At 46.0% G+C, this 18,883-nt stretch overlaps 1 protein-coding gene across 2 annotated transcripts in view; it reads left to right on the forward strand.

Annotated features, from left to right (window-relative positions):
- Positions 1 to 18,883, forward strand: part of SNX25 (sorting nexin 25) — a 129,899-nt gene that overhangs the window by 67,451 nt on the left and 43,565 nt on the right. For both annotated transcript variants that reach the window (XM_019534696.1, XM_019534697.1), the window contains exon 7: positions 10,075 to 10,265. In XM_019534696.1, coding sequence (XP_019390241.1) covers positions 10,075 to 10,265 — 191 coding nt within the window. The remainder of the gene's footprint in view (positions 1 to 10,074; positions 10,266 to 18,883) is intronic.

Below are 18,883 nucleotides of genomic sequence, written 5' to 3' on the forward strand. Positions count from 1 at the left end.
AGAGGAATTCCAGATGTCCCAGGAAGGAGAGAAATTTTTCAAGATTTCTGAGACTTGTAAGGAATTAGGGCTGTGTTGAGGGGGAGGAGGAAAGAAAGTGGGGCTGGCTTAGAGGCATTTAGGGTTGCCTGTGAGGTCCTGAATCTTTGGGTTATCCTGGGCTTTGGGAGGTTTCTAGGTCTCCAGTGGTCACGGCTTGCAGGATCGGTAGGAAGGGTGATCTCTAGGCAATACTGGCTGAATTCTGGGTTAGCTTGTAGCCAGATGAGAATTTTAACTACTTGTCCAGTCTTCAAACTATATGGTCAGTTTTTCTTTTATAATTCTTTGCCCCTATACAATAAATCCTTTTTTTGTTTTGTCTCCTTATTGATTGGCTGTGGTAAAGAGTGATTGCTGAGCTAGTGATATTCTAGGCTTGCCCATTCTATAGAAAGGAGGACCTAAAAATCTTTCACAACCTGAGGGGGAGCTGCATAGAACTAGCAGAGATTCCCCTGCTGCAACTGGGTCCAGTATAAGGACAGTGGAGCTGAGGTTTGTCAGATAAGGAGTTTTCCCAGGACAAGCCTTTGTTTGTTCCTTGGGATGAACAACAGGATAGCAAGGAAAAACTTGGAGCTCAGGGTACACCACAGACAGGTTTGTGACATTGAGTATATTTCTGGTCGAGTTCCCAAATGGATCCTTTGCTCCATTGTTATTCAGTATATTTACTAGTTATCCAGAACATTTTCTTAAATATAAAGTATTTTTTTATCAGGCTTGCATATTCTGTGCAAAAGTGGTAAATAATTAAAAGGCAGCTCAATTCAAAGACAAAATGTGGCTTTAATATAGACAAATGCAAGGTAGTGATAAACCTCAAATTAGAGTAAGTTGCAGTCACTGAATGGGAAACTGTACTTTGGCAAGAAACAGCTGAAAGAGACTTGATGGAAAATCCAACTAACCACAAACTTCTGTTGAGATGGAATGGTTGAGAGTAAATGTAATCCTTGGGTGAACAAACAGGGATGGATGCTCAATAGATGTAGAGAAGTGATGATATTACTGTACACAACATTAGTGGAATACTGTGTTCAAGTCTAGTGCCTGCCCTCTAAAAAATATTTGTTCATGTATTGGAGAAATTTCAGCAAAGAGCCATGAGAATGATCTGGGCTCGGGCCAGGCAAATAGCATTGATGGGTACAGATCTTGGAGCTGTTCTGAGGGTATTGCACCATTAAAGTGCCTGACAGCTTTCACCACTAAAACAAACTGTACAATGGATTACATGGGAATCCACTGGGACTGAGTTTTGTTTTTGCCACTTTTGTAGAGCAGGGTATGGAACTCAACCTGTTTATCAATGCTAAAGAAGTGAATGGCTTGCTTCTTTGCAGATAGTGATGTCTTTACAAAATAAATGGATATTTAAAATCCGAAGGTTTTGGAAGTTATCACCAATTAAAACTGTTCAAGGAGTATTCTTAGCCATTTAAAAGTACTCACAAATCCTAGTTAAATAGCATGTTTCTGTCTCTGTACTGAGGCATGTATGATAAATGGAAGTTGCTTTTTCATATCTGGTCTGTTTATTCTCTTTGATTACTTCATTGGTATTACAATCCAGCAAATTCCACTAAATGAATAAAACAGAAGAAAAAGAGGTCACTATAAAGGAGGCAACTTCTGTTTACACCACAATACCTTAAGAGGCAGGGATGGAGCACAAGGAATTTCAAGTTCAAGAACAGCTAGAATCAAGGTGGGGAGAACAAGAAGTTTAGAATCTCTCTTCAGTAAAACTCAGTATAACAAAAAATTAGACTCTGAAATCTAAATCTTTCTAATATGAGGATTTCAGATGTCTTTAAGGACCTCAAGTAAACTAACTTGTGCCCTAATTTATTTTTTTAAATTCCCTTCCAATTTCAGGACTTATGGTCCTCTTTGACATCTCAGGGCACTGAATATATAAAACATTGATGGTAATTTCAGTACTTCTGTATGCTTCCACTCCCCTTTTTATTCTGCTTAGCGTTATGTAATTTTACACTTGGATAGCTAGAAGTACATTCATTTGCCTCAGCTTTTAAAAAAATATACGTTGATACTTGTGAAGAATGCTGGATACTGATGGTCTGCCTTTTCATTGCACAATGACAATGCAGCCTTCTCTGTATCACTCATGAAGGAGTCCTTTCTGGGTACAGAGAGTATGATGACAGGTATTTCACTGCAGAATGGAGGTTCAGGTCAAGCAAAACCTGTTTAATTAATTTGATATATTCTTTTGGTTGTGGGGGGGAGGGGAGAGGGGAGATTCAACAGAATTCAAAGGCCAAACTGTTTCATTTAAAGTGTTCAAACCAGTTTTTCAGTTTTAAATGCTATCTTGTTTTCAAGTTTATCTTAAGTTGTATTAACACTTTAAAAAACGAATCTCTAAAGAGACAGTTATTTGACCTGAAACAAATTTCTTTGGTCTTTTCAGTTTGAAAATTAAAAATGGAGGTTGAACCAAAACTATATATTTTTGTTTTGTTTTTGGAGCTGCCAGCAAATCAAAATATCAGTTAATCACATAGCTCCAGTAGACTCTGGCTCCCTTGCCATTTGTCAGCTCATAGGGTATCCAGTTGAGGAGGCTTTTATTGATTTACAGACCTATCTCTGCAGCCATCATTCATTTCATTTAGATTATTGAGTAGTCATTATATGGTAAAGAAGTTTAGGTTCTTATTGATCTAGCTTAATCTCTTTCCATGGACCAATGTTTTTTTTAAAACCCAATTTAGTAAATGAAGACATTGATTCATAACTTTCTTTAGAGCCAAATAGTTTAATTCACTTAGGGTGAAAGGTGTTATCTGTCTTTCCCAGATGATCTTCCTTGTATGTAGGTAGATCAGTCCAGAATCTCCCCAACATCCCATTTTTCACAGGGGGCCTGACTGGAAATATTAAAAGCTTCTCCAACTTCCAATAATTTCAGTGCCAGATTCAGCCCAAATAGACTCTGAAGTTAAGGAATAACACTTAGTTCTGTGTCTAAAACACTACAGTGACAGATGTCAGGCTTTTTATGGAACTGATAGAAACAGTAATTTATTTTTTCAGAGACTTTTGAGATTTTGGGTTTTTTGAGGCATTGCGGGGGGGGGGGTGTAGCAGGAGCTGGGGAGATTGTAGAGAGAGGAAAGAAGGAATGAATTCCTTGCCGGCCTAAACACCACTATCACTATAATTCTGTATTTTACTTTCGTCTTCATGATGCATTCTTTGTATGAGGGGGTTCAATTGAGGAGTCTAAGGTAAATTGGATTTGAACAGTGGAACAGTGGAGACCATGTAATACTGAGCTGGTGGTTAACTTTGTGGTTTTTCAGATGGAAGGCACATATACTTATGTATTTGATTGCACATAGTTGGCACGTAGTTGTTTTTCAATGTAGTATAAGGTTAAGCCAGTTAGTGCCTCACTTAGAGATTTTTCAACATGGTCAAAGCCAGTGTTTTGGGCTGTTATATACAGATTGTCTGCATATATGAAATATTTTTGTTTCCAGTTTGGTTGGTTGATAATTCACATAAATGTTATATAGCAGTGGTGCAAATCTCCTCCATCAAGCTCACCAACTCAAACTAGGGAGTGAGCCCCATCTGAGCTACTGTTATGGCTGCAGCTTTTCTTCTGTTGAGTATGTATATCCTGTGTGGTAGAGATCTGTACATGCTAAGTGCCTTGACCCCATTCTAAATCAGGTGCTGATGCATCACAGGATATCTGAAGCCTACAACTTAAACAGTGTGCACTTGCTAGCTAGTATTGCTCCACCTGACATCAGAAGAGCAGTGGCCAGCAGGATAGAATGACTGAGACAAACTGAAGATGTAAAACAGCAGCTGTATGACCATCGCAGAGCACAAAAATGACTGAAGTCATGCAGGAGCTTCCTCACTAGCACCCAACCTCTCAATGCTATACTGAAGGAGACACAACTACAGATGTGGAATGAGAGGTTGAAAAAGATACCTGACAGTGAAAAATGGTAAGGGACTGACAAACCATGGCAAAGGTGGCAGTGGCTCAACTGCCTACACAACAAAGTTGGATGGTCCAAGGAACTAATGAAGAAGGGGCTATACCATTGGTTCAACCACCTGTGACTGTGGCACAGAGCCTATGTAACACCTGCTGCAATGCCCGCTGCTTGAAGGCACATATACAATGAAAGATCATGCAAAGTACAATAAATGAGCACAAATGTGTAACAAAATGATCAAATGTGGTGCAGACATGAGAGGAGGAGTGTATTTATTTGAATAGATGTCAATCCTGATTATAAGATGACCCCCTCCAATAATTACAATATGCATATATAGAAAATGTATAAATTTGTTATGATTTTACAGGTATAGAATCTAATTATTGGAGGCTTGCTCTGAACTTGTCCCCTTTCCACTGCTACAGCAGGGAAAATAAATATGGGGGTCTGATTAACTCCTTTGTTCTCTGCTTCCTCCAACTTTTTCCTCTGACAGCTCTATGCCTGTCTCCTTACTCTCGGACCATGGTCTCCCTAAGCATGTAGAAGTGAAGAGCAAATCTGAAAACAAAAACCTTGAAGTTAAACGTGGCTGTAGCAATTTAAGTATAGTACCCATACACTTAATTCATCCAGAATTGATGCATGTTAGTTTTTTTTAACTGCTGAAAGTTTTAGCACAGTCTTCCGTAAATACACTTTTGAGCAGCGCTACCTACTTATATGTAGTACTAACTGTGCATAATATTAGTCCAAAGCCAAAGGTTCATAATTTACCATATAGTTTTTTGGGCTGGGCTGTCCCAGAGTCAGCAGCATTTCAAGCCATGGTGACCCTACAGCTCAGCACTGGGGGGGGGTATGTGTGTACACTCCAGATGTCCCCTACAAAGCATGCATGTGCTAATTAGGCCCCACTCATGACTGGAACCAGGTTTTCTTGTCACAAGTTCTGGGATGCTCCAAAAATGTATATGTAGATGAGGTGCAGGGCAACCTGATCTGGCTTTACCCCATGGAGAGCGGGGCCACACCAATCATGTGCCAGGCTGAGAGAGGGGTTGACAGAAGGATTCTTGGTGAACTGTTTGGTGCCCAGATTCATGATGGCATTTAAGGCTGCTGAAGAAACAGGAATAATTGGAAATGAGAAGAAAAAGAAAGGCACAGTTCAGCTGTGGAAGTGAAGAGGAAGTCAAAATATGCAAAGTAGTGGCTCATCATGATTTGAAGAAGAGTTGGTGGTAAGGAAGGAGTACTCTGCCTAATGAGCACTACCCTATATCTTATTTAGATGTGTTGCACTGACCAGTCCTTGTGGTAGGTTCCACCAGCATCTTGGCCTTTTTGCCTAAGATGAAATGGTGCATTTTTAGCACTAAGGGGAGGGTGTCAAGGCTGGCTGTGGTCCTCCTGGTACCAGCGTGGTATGGCAGTATCTCTGGGCTCAGTGCCAGTTCCTTGCAGAGGGAACACCTACTTGTTTTTTTGTTTTGTTTTTTAGGTGTCAGATGTGCACACACAAAAACAAGGTTCCCATCAATGTGTTTGCCTAGTGCGGGCCATGTGTTTTATAGTCATGCTTAGTGTTGGCTGCATTTAATCAACTTGATGTTTGGTTTCCATTGCTGACGCATGGTAATTTTGGCAGCAGCGTAATTAACTGGGGCATCTGCTATGGCCACTGGGACAAGAGGTGCTGGTGGTGCAGCTACAAGGCAGAGACCCACCCGCACATGCTGTGCACCTGCAGGCCCCACACCAGAGCCTGGCAGCTCCACCACAATGCTGTCCAGGACCACCTGGCAAAGGCCATCCCAGCCACAGTGGGGAAATCTCCATGAACCATGCCACCCTGGGCTGTGAGAGCCAGATACGCTCTATCATTATCACCAACGAGGAGGCCAAGAAGGTTGTGATGGTGGATGTGACCATTCCCTTCGAGAACTGGCACCAAGCCTTCACTAACATCCAGGCTCGCAAGTGGGAGAAGTACACTTCAGTGGCCAACATCCAGAGGAGCTCTGGCTATGACATGATGGTCGACGTGCTCAGTGTGGGAGTGCTCAGAGCTTGTGACCCCAGCAACAAGAGCATCTTGTATGCCTGCTGCATCTCTTGCTGCTGCACCAAACTGATGCGGTGCCTCATGGTGTCTGATGCCATCCACTGGTCCCGTGACATCTGTGTCAAACACATCATGGGCCAGCGCCAGTACACCGACCCCACTAGATCGATCGCCACCAAGGGGATCGCCCGAATCCCCCTCTGCACCTGATGGACTCTGAGAGCTACTCCCAACTACAGACCACTCCACTCCACCCAGCAGGAACTCCTGCAATAGGACTCCGTGGACTGAGTGACTTCTTTGCTCAACTCATCCCCTCCCCCACCCAACCTCCCACCCCCAGGTTTAGTCGGCTGACATTGTACTTGCGTAACCTAGTTGCGTTCCCTTCCTCACCCCCATCCCTCTTATGTTAATTCCTCACTTGGGCACTTTGTATTTCCCTTATGGCCTTGTCATTCTTGCTCCTAACACTTTCTAATTTTAATTTTCTAACCTGTTCTATTTAGTGAGATTTTCTTGTATGTGATTATAAGACAAGGGGCTTTTTCTCCCATGCCAATTGGTATGGGGTGGAGGGGAAAGCCCCATACCGTATGGTATATGGAAACACTTCTATAGACAAAGAGGGGTTCTAGGGTTACTATCCTTTAGTCCTGTCTGAGAAGGTCGCTCCCAGAAGGGTGCACCATAGGTCTCTCTTGAAGCCACTGACTCCATTATGCTCACTGCTTACCTGCAATATCAGACTGGCTCCCCAGCTCTCCCTGATGTTAATGGTAACCCCTATAATTCAATAGGTATGCTTTGCTTAGCATATTCCCCTCCTGATTTTGGAGTGTCCCTGGTCTTCACACTTTGTGCTTCTAAAGATTAGTTTTTTGAGCCAGTTTGCTTTGCTTCTTTAACAAATATTGTGCACGTGCAGGAACAGGGATGTAGGAAAACTTTTTTCAAGAGGTGTCCTTGAAATACTTGAGCACCCTTTCCCACTCCTTGATATTTTTATGTCCTTAGCCTGTTTCCTTTTGTCCACTTTATGCTGGACAAATGTTTAAGTTGCTTCCTTTGATTCTTTTGTAAGGAGGGATGATGGGTATTTTGTAATACAGAATGCTTGCTCTCCCTTTTGTAAAAAGCTTAATAGGTACAAAGGGTCCCTGTTTCCAGATAAGCTTCCATCTGAAAAACTGATTTTTTGAATGCTAGGCACTTTCTCTGATGCGTCTGCAGAACACCTGTTCTTGTCCTGCCAAAGATATGTAGCAGCTACTCTTAAGTATTATGGCTAAAGAAAAGCACAAGTCACCAGTACATGATATTGTGGGCTTCACAGCTTACTGTGACCTACTGGGATTCATGAGGTGTATCTGTTTTAGCATCTGTTTTCTTTAGAGCCTTTCATACAAAGCCACAGAGTTTCTCAGATAAACTCTCAGGGAGGGGGCTATGGGTGGTCTGGAGCAATGGTTGGAGCTAAATTAGTCCTCCCCCTCCTTCCTCTGCTCCCCAAATTTCAGGGACAAAGAACAAGCCGTGGATGTACACACGAGACACAGATGTGGAAGGTAGTAGGCAGTTGAGGCCAAAAGCATAACTGAGCAGTTGTACAGCCCAGATGGCAACAGTGCACAGGACAGAACATAGGGCTAGGTCACCTCTGGTGGCACTGCTGGACAGGCATTAGCAGCAACTGCTGCTTTTTTTACCCTTTCCCCCCACCATGTGGTGCCCTTCTCACCCTTCCCTCCCTAGGTTATGCTACTGGTTGAGGCTAGGCAAGGACAAGGTCATGGTGGGAGCAGAATCCAAGCAGGCAGGACTAAGGGCAGGAACTGGCAGTCAGGACTGCTAATAGTCTTATGAAGAGTCACTTAGCAGATGTTTACCAGTTTCCTGCAGGGCATGCGTAGCCTAGTTGCATCAAAACTGGAGGTGTGGTTATACCAATACAACTGGCTCAAGGACACCTGCTCATTATATATACTTGTCTTCTATGTTACTTAACTTGATTCATGCAAATGACTGTAATTGGTAATTACTTCAAACAATTTCCCCCATTGTTTTAATTCTAGTTTTCACTTCTCCTTTAAACACTGTTGATACATTCCTAAATAGTAAGTAACTATTTTTAGACCTTTCTATTAGCTTTCCAGCACTACAGCTCTTATGCTTCTCCCTCTCAGGTACTACTCCATCTCTCAAGTAATGCTCTTTTTTATGACTTCCCATTCTTAACTTCATTCCACCTCTTCATAAACCAGTGCCTTGTTCCTACTCCAATGAACATTGCTGTTCTGCAGAACACTTCTTTGCTCCCACTTGCTGCCATTCATCTCCATTCTGCCACTGTCCATTGACAGTCTATTTCCAAGCTATGATATTGAATGTCCTAAGAAGTTAACTTAAAAGGACAATTTGAGAGGAATGCGACCTCTGAATACTTTGTGCAATACATGTACAAAATACTAGCACAGACATTTTCCCAATAATTTCCCTTTGTTTTGTATTCCTACTCCTCATATAAAGGCAAAGTCTGTGTACTTGTAAGTGTAAACCAGTGGTTCACTACCTCATCTGACTCCAGGCACCCCTCATTTGACTCAAGGCACTCCTCCATAACTTTTGTGAATTGAGTGACACCCACTAATTTATATATAGTAGTGCTTACTGCCTTGCAGAAGGTCCCAGGTGGGGCGGGGATTTGGCCAGGCAGAAACAAGTTTGAGCCTGTCATCCCTTACCTCAAGACACTCTTCAAAAGATTTGGCGGTGCCCTTGGGTTTGGCATCACTAGGGTAAACATCCCTTTAGTGCAGGGACTTTGTGTTACGTTTTATGTGAAATGTATCATACACACTTAGGGTGCCCTATAAATAGTACATTACAGAGATTATATTAACTATAAGATAAAGCTATTTTAATCGTTAAAAAATCAGTTTCCCTGGTATGTAATCTCTGTCTAAGAGTCAACAGATCACTTTATTTGGTAACTGTCCTGGTTAGAGGTTGCTGTTTTTGTAAGAAGGGCAAATAGGAGATGGGAGAAAAGATATAAGGTACAATATGCCCTACCTTCTCCAAATTATAAAATGTACAAATGAACAAAATGATTTGGCATCTCCAGATTCAATCTATTATTGTTAGAAGTGTGAATGATGAATATGATGATCAAAACAAAAACACATTCACATTTAACACAATGTGACCATTTAACTGATTAGCCTGATTTTTCTTCTTTTTTTTTCCTGTGACAAATACGTGCTACTAAATAAGAGGACTCCCCATAAAGCCTCACGTTACCTCTCTCCATGGGCGCAGACTCTTTCTCTCACAATATCGTGCATGTCTGCTGTTATGAATCAGTAGGTCTGACTGGGTCAAGAACTGAGCATTCAGCCTTGAATGGTTTTGAATAGAGTTCAGGCCAAGTAGCTTGAACTGCATGAACAAGAAGTATGATTGAGCAAAACACAACAAACAGAATGTCTGAAAAGGAGTCGTTCCCAATCAGGCGTAACCCAGGAATCATTCTCATTGCTGCATCGGTTCTGATCTGATTTTATCGTCAGGCATTTATAGAACTAGGAAGAAACTGGGGTTGGAGGGAAAAATAGATTGAATGTACTCTGTGTCTTTCTGATGCTGGTGCACAAAACGCGTTCTCCTGAATGCCCCTGCCCCCCATGACCCACTCTTCATTTAACAACCTTCCTTACCCTAGCAATACTTGATTAGTTTTTTTGTCTTTTGAGTGAGTTTCATCCGGTCCAAGCCTTTATGTTTAGTGGAACTATCTGAGAGTATACCAAAGGGAGTCACCAGTCAGTTTTTGAAGTTGTTGTTGCTTTGTTTTGTTTTTAATTCAAATACCCACCAAGTTGTTGAACGTCATGTGCATCAAAGGTTACTAAACTGGAGTTTTATGTTGTGAAGAATTATTTCTGATTTACCTACTCTGTACCATAGATACTAAAGGTAAAGAGACTGCTGCCATGAAAGCTGACCTCTTGAGGGCCCGCAATGTGAAGAGGTATATTAATCAGCTGACTGTGGCAAAAAAGCAATGTGAGAAGAGAATAAGACTTCTTGGGGGTCCTGCTTATGACCAGCAGGACGATGGTACACCTGACGAGGGGGATGGCCCTCCAAGCCAGAAGGTAAGAATCGAATATAGTCGGAATGAAATTTTGAAATGTCTTGGCTTTTTGCTTCGTTATCTATCCATTTCAAGCTCATGAGATAGTTTTAATAATTGCTATTTGGCTGTGCAACAGAATTTCAGGGAAGCCATTTTCACTGAAGATGGTAAAATCTTTGTATTTGCAATTGTAGCAAAATATATAGGTAAAGCCTGAAGTAAGAGAGTTTTTTTTCCCTTTTCCCTTAAAATATGATTATAGAAAAGCATCATGGGTAGTGGCAGTCCAGTCTTTTTCTATTTCAAAGCCAGGAAAGTAGAGGCATAGCAAAATATGTTAATGCCCTGGGCAGAGGCATGGGGAAATGGAAGGCAATTTCATGCTGACCACCAGAGAGCAGGTGGCAAAGGGGACTCTTACCTGTGCCTGCTCTCTGCACTTGTGTCTGTAGGTGCTGACTCCGTGCTCTGTGGCTCAGGCACCCACTGAAAAATACTAGCAAGTGCTTAGCATCCATGAGCCGTGGCCATTTTGGTTTTACATGTTAGAACTCTGGCTTCTTGCAGACATTTAAAAAACAAAACAAATAACCCACACTTCACCAGGAGAAGCAGCGTGTTACTTCAACCTGGCTCTGCAGCATCTGTAAAGATTGGGCACTTTAGCGGGGCTTTTTGGTGCTTTTAGCTAAAGCTAATTCAGTCAGTTATTAGATAAGTGCCAATAAAGCCCCAGTAAAGTGCCTGATCTTTACAGACATTGGGTGAGCTGGGTTCAAGTAACACGCTGCCTCTTCTGAGTATGTGTGGGGCTTGGCACAAGAGCGCACATGCGACGCACACACACATGCACACACGCACACACACACACACACGTACGTTTAGGTTCATGCACACCTATTACCAGTTTAAGCCCATTCACGGTACAGGTATGCACACCCCACCCCACTGGCAAAACCCAAAGTCAGCGCCTATGCATGTGGCAGCTGCTACAGCTCCTGTGTAGCTGAAGAGCATGCTCACTACACACTGGCACAGCAGCCCAGGTGACATGGAATCCATGAGATCACTCTTGGTGCCCCCTTCGCACCCCCTTGTAATACGCTTTTTGGTGCAGGGCTGTACCTCCCATGGCAAAGCCCATCATGCTCCTGTCCCCCATGGATATAGTACAGGGCTTAGGGCTGTTGTGCCTGCTCAGCTCCCTATGGCTGGGCTATGTAGGGTTGTCCCTGCCATGGAAAAGACTCCTGGGTGGGTATGGGCCATACAGGTGTCCCCTCTAAGTCAGCAGTCCAGGATGAATACCCCCCTCATTCCACCCTAATTACACTACTGTTGTGGTGGAACAGATCCTGCAGACAGCTGTGTACGTGAGCAATTCCATTTTTCTTCACTTGTCTTTACTTAAACAAAACTAATATTAGCTTCTCACTCACACCTTTCTTAAAAGGAAACTGGTTGTCCTAGAAGCCCTTCAGGTACTAAGTTGTTTACAGATCAGCCAGTGGAAGAAAACTTGACTTTTTTTATGCTTCTTATAATGTGTGAAGCAGTTTAAGGACAGACATTTATTGATAGTGTTTAGACTGCTTGTTTTAAGCATATTGAAGAGATCTGAATTCTTTTAATAGACTTAGGGAATATACTCTATTCATTAAGTGAAGAGTGAATTAATTAATAGCCTAGTCTTGTGCTTTTGTCATAGCCATACAATACAGACAACTTTCTCTTTCGTAGTAGAGAGAGAGTAATATCATTTCCTGTAAATGTCTGCATTGTAATGCATGCTTTGCTTACAGCACGGATTTTCAACCTTTTTTTTAAACAAATGTACCCCCTCTCTCTTGAAGTTCCAGCTCATATACCCCTTTATATTTTCTCTTGTTTTTAAGGGGCAGGGGAGGAAATTGAGGCCCCTGCAGTGAGGGAGGGGGTGGTGTTGGGGCTAAGGCAGCTCAACTGGGGCAGAGTGCAGGACAGAGCCATGAGCATCTCATCCAGAGGGTTCAGGGAGGGGGTGGCAGCTCCTGTTGGTGCATGCACCTTGGAAGGGCATGGGGCGTGTGCCTCTGGATCTGCGTGTGGAGCAAGGGTGGGCTGGCCCAGCAGTGGGGGAGGGAGTGGGGCTGGGGCACACGGGTAGGGGCTGCCCACCTGGGGCGGGGCACAGGACTGAGCCACGTTGGGGGCAGCTCCTGTAGCTATGCGCATCCCTGTGAGGACACGGGGGCATGTGCCCCCAGAGCTGCGCGTGGGAGGGCAGGCTGCTGCTGTGGGCTGGGGCTGGCACGGAGCTGTTCTGAGTGAGGGCTGGGCCATGCTGTGTTCAGGACGAGAAGCAACAGCACTGGGAGGCGGGGTTGGAGAAGCTACAGCAAATTCTGGTGCTGCTGTAGCTCCCCGTAACCCCTTCCCAGTGCTGCAGCCTGGCCCAGTCCCCACTAGGAAGAGCCTGGCACAGCCCCAGCTCACAGGCAGTCTGCCTCGCCCCACACAGATCTGGAGGCATATGCCCCCCATGCCCTCCTGGGGTGCGAACAGCGGCGGGAGCCACCAACCCTTCCCCCTGTGAGCCGCTTGTGCTTCTGTCTGGCGCTCTCCCTTGGTTCCTGCTGCTGCACACGCCCCTGAGAGGGCATGGGGGGCATATGTCCCTGGATCTGTGTGTGGGGTGGGGTGGGCTGCAGCTATGGGCTGGGGCTAGTAGGAGGCTGTTCAGGGTGGGAGCTGGGCTGTGCTGCACTGGGGCGGGTGCTGGCAGCACTGGGAGGAAGCTATGGAGGTGTGGCTGGGAAGGAGTGAATTTTGGTGTGGCTGCAGCCCTTCCTGTAGCCCCCTCCCAGTGCCACCACCACCTGCCCAGAGCACAGCCTGGCCCAGCCCCTGCTGAGAAGAGCCCGGCGCAGCCCCAGCCTCAGCCTGCAGAGGCAGCCTACCCTGCCCCATGCAGATCTGGGGGTGCATGCGCCTGTGCTCTTCCAGGATGCATGCAGAAGTGGGAGCCACTCCTCACACGGCTCAGTCCAGTGCCTCACCCCAGCTGGGCAGCCCCTGCCCCTGCCTGTGCCCCACTTCCTTCTCCACTGCTGTGGCCTCGATCTGCCCCCACCCCATGCCTGCCCTCACCACACCTTTACCAGCCGCACCCAACTGCTCTCCTGGCTGCCTGCGTGTTGCACTGCAGCTGTGCGCACGCATGCGGCATTTATCAGCCACATTATGTCTACATACCCCCTAGGACCTTTTAAAGTACCCTTAGAGGTATGCATACCCCCAGTTGACAACCACTGGCTTACCGAGTTGATTCTGAAAGTAGTCAGGTAAGCTGTCCCTGTTCTCAGAACACACATTTTAAGGTCTGAAATGGCTAAAATCCAAAATTAGCTGAATTTCTTTCACAGCAAAAGCAATGCTGGTCATAAATTAGCTGGGTTTTACTCACAGAGCAGTATAAATATTTCAGGGACTTTAAAGTCTTCTATTTGTTTTGTTTATTTTAGATACAGTTGTATCTTACCTTATTGCCTTGTCCTGAATCAGATTGCCCTAGAATAGAGGTCACTGAATGCGTTCATGATAAATGTCTAGCAGAACTGCCTATGTACTATAGTTAGCTGTTAAATAGACCCTTATGCAATACTGGGGGTTATATTTTTGCCTCAATGAGGAAAAAATTCAATTTGAATGTGTAAAACTTCAGTGCAGAGTCTAACTAATGCCAGTGTATTTTTAACTTTATTAATGAATCCAGCTTACCAAATAACAGGTTTGACATTTAAATATGTATCCAATTCCCTAAAATATGCATAAAGACAGATATTTATCATCCATCAACAGTGCTCCCTTAATTCAAGTCGATGTCCACAGGAGTTTTGTTCTTTTCTTTCCTTCCTTTCAGTCTCTGACTCTTCCTTTATATTTCCATCAATGTTAATCTTTTATGTTTCTTTATTTCTATGTAATAATTCACCTCCCTTTTTTCTCTAGAGATAATATAGATCTCACTGTCTTCTCATCTCTGCTTTTCAGTTTTGAATTTATTCCAAATTTGGTCTCAAGTGTTAGCTCAGAGCATGTACTTTCCTTCAGTATTCAGAAAAGTTTCTCGTATTCTCTGGTTCAGAGGTAGGAGATGATTTTTTTTTTAATGCAAATTCCAAAAAAGTATCTTTGTTCCTTCTCCCCTGCAAAACATTGACTAAATAGGGCAACTTTTCCATTACTAAAAGTTTCCAAACTTTTTGAAACCAGTCACTGATTTTAGGGGTGTCACATTTTTCCAGGCTTTTGCTGTTGTAATTCTTGCAGCCACTAAAAGATGAGTGATCAGTTTCTTACGACTCTTATATGTCACAGTGTTCTCAGGAAGGTTTGATAGGAACACTAGGGGGTTATCTGATAAGTAGTACCCTGTTGTTTTCCTCCCTGTATCTCCCACTTTCTTCCAGAACTTGAATTCTGGGACATGTCCACCATATGTGGTAGAATCCCTACAACTGGCCACACTCCCTTCAATGTTTTCCCATTCCTGTACCATAAATGCATTTAATTTTAAATGGGGTAAGATACCATCAATACAGGTTTTTAAAATAATTTTCTTTTATTGTGCAAATTTAAAAAATCCTTCCATGGAGTTTGGCAAAGCCTTTTGCTTACCAGGGGTGTCATATTTATCATGCTCGTTGGCTTGAGGGGTTGTTGCTTACAGTTTTATCTCCATCCTTGAAGCTGTTTCAGAAGGTGTTTCTTAAGGCTTAAAGGGATGGTTGTGGCTGATAATTCTAAGATAAGACCTACTCCCCAAATATTTGGTTTGAGCTGGTACATGTGACCCATGCATGTGTGGGCATGTAACTTTGGTCTCTGTAGTATAATCAGTGTTGATACTGAGCAATGGTGTTTTATGAGAATCTTCCTTTATGTGCTTTGAAGCATTAGGATATTGAATTCTGTTTCAAAACAGAAAGATGGTGACTTCCAGCAGAATACATTTTGAATTGTATATGTATTGTATTCCCCTCATGGACTGTAGTCGTGATAAATATTTAATAGCCCAGGCAAAAAAATCAACTCTTGCCCTGTACCATGATGAATCATAATTAAAATATTAATGATATTTTTATTTCCCACCCCCTTAGTTTTCTTTTAAATTGTGAATTTCCAAGAACAGGCAGGGCTCTGCATGTGAAGTTCAGGGGTGGTTTGTTTTTTGTTTTTATTTTTTGTGCCAAATTTAGACTCTATGTAAACAGTGTTTCCCAAAATGTCATTTTTACTAGTTCTTATTTTTTACTTGAAGTCCTGAATTTGTGCCCTCTTGACTGATATCTATAGGAATTACAACAGTTGGTAACCGTTAGCCTGCAGACCTGGCCCACAGATGCGGGACTTCAGTGATATTTAGAGGCAGGGGCTTCACCGGTAGAAGTTTACCCTGCTCTTCCTTGGAAACAAGTGGGCTAGGGACAGACATTCAAAAAGTGTGAGCCTGAATTGTTTCAGTCTTTGAAGGTTAGTCTAACCCAGGGGCAGGCAATTATTTTGGGCAGAGGGCCACTTACTGAGTTCTGGCAAGCCATCGAGGGCCACATGATAGGCAGTCAGGGGCAGATAAATATTAATTCTCTAAATTTTTTAGGGGCCCTGTGGGCCAGATAGAATGGCCTGGTGGGCCATATCCAGCCCTTGGGCTGCATTTTGCTCACCCTTGGTCTAACTTGTATCAATTGAACTGATTTGCGACTGAATAGACATTCTCTTTTGATTCCAGAAATGCAGCCACCTGCTTGCAATGGCTCAGGCTAAAAGCTGGAGAACACTAGAGGGAGCCCTCCCTTCCCTTTTGCAGCAGCTGCAAGGCTGGAGAGAAGCTGACCTGGGGGGTGTGGCCAGGCCCCCTGGCAAGCTGCTGAGTATGACTGGGGAAAGGTTTAAACCCCCACCCTGGCCTACAGGGACCCCAGCCAGGGTGTGCCTGGAGTGGGGAGGGGGGAAGCAGCCCTTGCCAGACTTGTCAATGAGTGGGGCGGGGCATGGCTAGACATGAGCCAACCAGTGCCTCAGGCAAAGTGGGGCAGGAAGGGGAATTAAACTCCCCTGTCTTCCCTCTCAGGCATGGGCACGAGTGAACCCAGCTGGGGTCTGCCTGGCTTTCCCCCCTGTTCGGTGCTTGCCCAGGGCTGGGGCTGTAAGGCTGAGCCAGGCTGGCCTTCGGGCACTGCTGAGGCGGATGTGGAGGGGCTGGCCCAGGCCAGGCTACGGGGGTTGGTCCCTTCCCAGCAGGCTGTGGCTCAGGCTGGGGCTATGGGAGCTGTGCAGGTAGATTTTCCTGGCTTCCTGCTCCCAGGCTGGGCCAGGCTGTTATGGAGCTGCAGTGAGGTGGGAAGGGGCTGGCCTGGGCCAGGCTGCAGGGGGTTGCAAGGCACTTCCCAGCCAGCTGTGGCTCCGTTACAGCCTGGCCTGGTGGCACAGATGGTAGCTGGCTGGGCAATCGCACTGCAGCTGCAGTCAGGTGCCTTAGCAGCTCAACTGGCCACATGAGACGTGTTAATTGTGCCCGCGACTGCCCAGGCCAACGCAGAACCGCCAGCAGGCACGGAGTCCAGCAGCCACCTGCCACGAGGACTCATGTATCCACCACCCTGTCCCCCTTCCTCCCCCCGCCCCCTGTTACCTTTGCAGCAACCAGCTGGCCATAGCCACACCAGAAGATGTGTACACCTGGGGCCAGTGGGGCTGTTCTGCCTCTTTCGCCTCCAGCTGCTGCTGTGCCAACCCTGCCCCTGTGTCACCCCTGCCCTGATGCACCGCTTTAGGTGGACAGGCAGGAAGCTTGAACCCAGGAGCTTCTGCCCAGCGCATGGAGCTCTGGATCCAGCTGCTGGTCACCTTCCATCCTCTCCACCTGCCTGGTGCAATGAGCAGCCCCTGTGGGCACGCACGGGGAGCAGATGGAGCTGAGGCGGATCTCCATGCACTGGGCAGAAGCTGCAGTGTGGTGCAGCAGGAGTGGGAGAAGGTGGAGCCACTGGAGGCAAGGGGAGCATGGCAGCACCTGGCTGGCTGCAGCCGCACTGAGAACAGTTCCACCAAAGCTGTGCACTGGCTGGGGCTGGCAGGGCTGTTCTGCTCCCCTTACCTCCCAGCTGTGGCTCCTGCTCCTGCTGCGTTGCTCCAGGTGCGTGGAAGCTTCAGCCTGGCGGCTTCTGCCTAGTGCAGGGAGATCGAGCTCCAGCTCCTGGCTGCCTTCCACTCACTCAGTCTCGCTGCAGAACTGCTCAGTGGGCAGAGCAGATGGAAGGCAGCTGGGAGGAGCTGGAGCCAGAGCTGCATCCACAGGGAAGAAGCCACTGGTTCACCCACCTGCCCACCCAGAGCAGTGCGACGGGGGCAGGGGAGGCAGCCAGTTGCAGGAGCTTGAGGCATGGGAAACAGAACAGCACTGCTGGCCCCAGCCATCTCACAGCTTCTGGTGCAGCTGCAGCTGGCTGGGTGCTGCACAGTGATGGACAGGGGGCATGGCAGCAGAGGCAGAAACGTGAGCCCCCTGCGGAGGGCGCTTGCCAGGCTCTGGGCCCTCCAGTGCCTCCGAGCTGGCCCAGGCAGCTGCAGGCACAATTAGTGCATCTCACACGGCCAGTCCGGCTGATGCAGTGGTGTTGCCTCTGTGCCATTGCCTGGCCAGTGGCTGCCTGTGCCTCCAGGCCATGCTGTCACAGAGCCACAGATGGCTGGGAAGGGTCCTGGCCCTACAGCCTAGCCTGACTGGCCTCACCAGGCCCTTCCCCTGCAGCAGGTTAGGAAGGGCCCTGCTCCTGCAGCCTAGCCTGGCTGACCCCTCTGTCTGCCCTCAGCAGCGCCCATGGGCCAGCCTACCTCAGCCCCACAGCCACAGCTGCAGCCATTGGCAAGGTGGTAGATCGTGGGGCCATGCCAGCCAGCCAGCTCTGATCACACTCTTCCCCTTGCCACTGCAGTGGGGAGAAGGTAGGTTACCCTGACAGGGCCTACTTCACCTGGCCAGGTGCGGTCCCTGGAGGGTGGGAGAATAAGCCCCCTCCATGCTCCTTTAGCCTTAGGGGTCATGCTGGGCTGACTCTGAGCATGCCCTTGCCCCTGCTCCAGCTAGAGAACAGAGGGGCAGGGCTAGCCCTGCTCTCTGGAGCAGACAGCACAGCAAAGCCCAGGGCTGAAAAGCATGCTGGGATGCTGGGGGACACTGGGTTAACTTAAACTAGGAAGGGGTCTGGGACAGAAATTGCATAAACCAGGTTGACCCAAAGATACTACGTTCAGGTTTATGTTAAACCAGTTTTGGCCATTCTGAAACTGGTTTATGTGCACTGAACTTCTGTTGTGTTACGGGTTTAGACCAGTTTCTGATACCTTAAATTGGTTTACGTGCATCTTCTTTCTGTAGCCATGGTGGCCTTAGGAGTTCTCACTGAACCACATACTGTTGCAAAAAGTAGTGGCAGTAGCTGGGTCCTAGCTCCTAAGCTGGGTTGTTGCAGCATACAACCTGAAAATGCCGTTACACGATTCTATCTGGTTTTCCTCCTCCATGTTTTTGTATGTACTTTGCTCCTCCCATTTTGGCTATTAATTATCCTTCTAGATTAGACTGATTGATTG

This window comes from Crocodylus porosus, unplaced genomic scaffold, assembly GCF_001723895.1.
Source record: "Crocodylus porosus isolate Cpor-Errol unplaced genomic scaffold, CroPor_comp1, whole genome shotgun sequence".
In the NCBI taxonomy this organism is placed as follows: Eukaryota; Metazoa; Chordata; order Crocodylia; family Crocodylidae; genus Crocodylus; species Crocodylus porosus.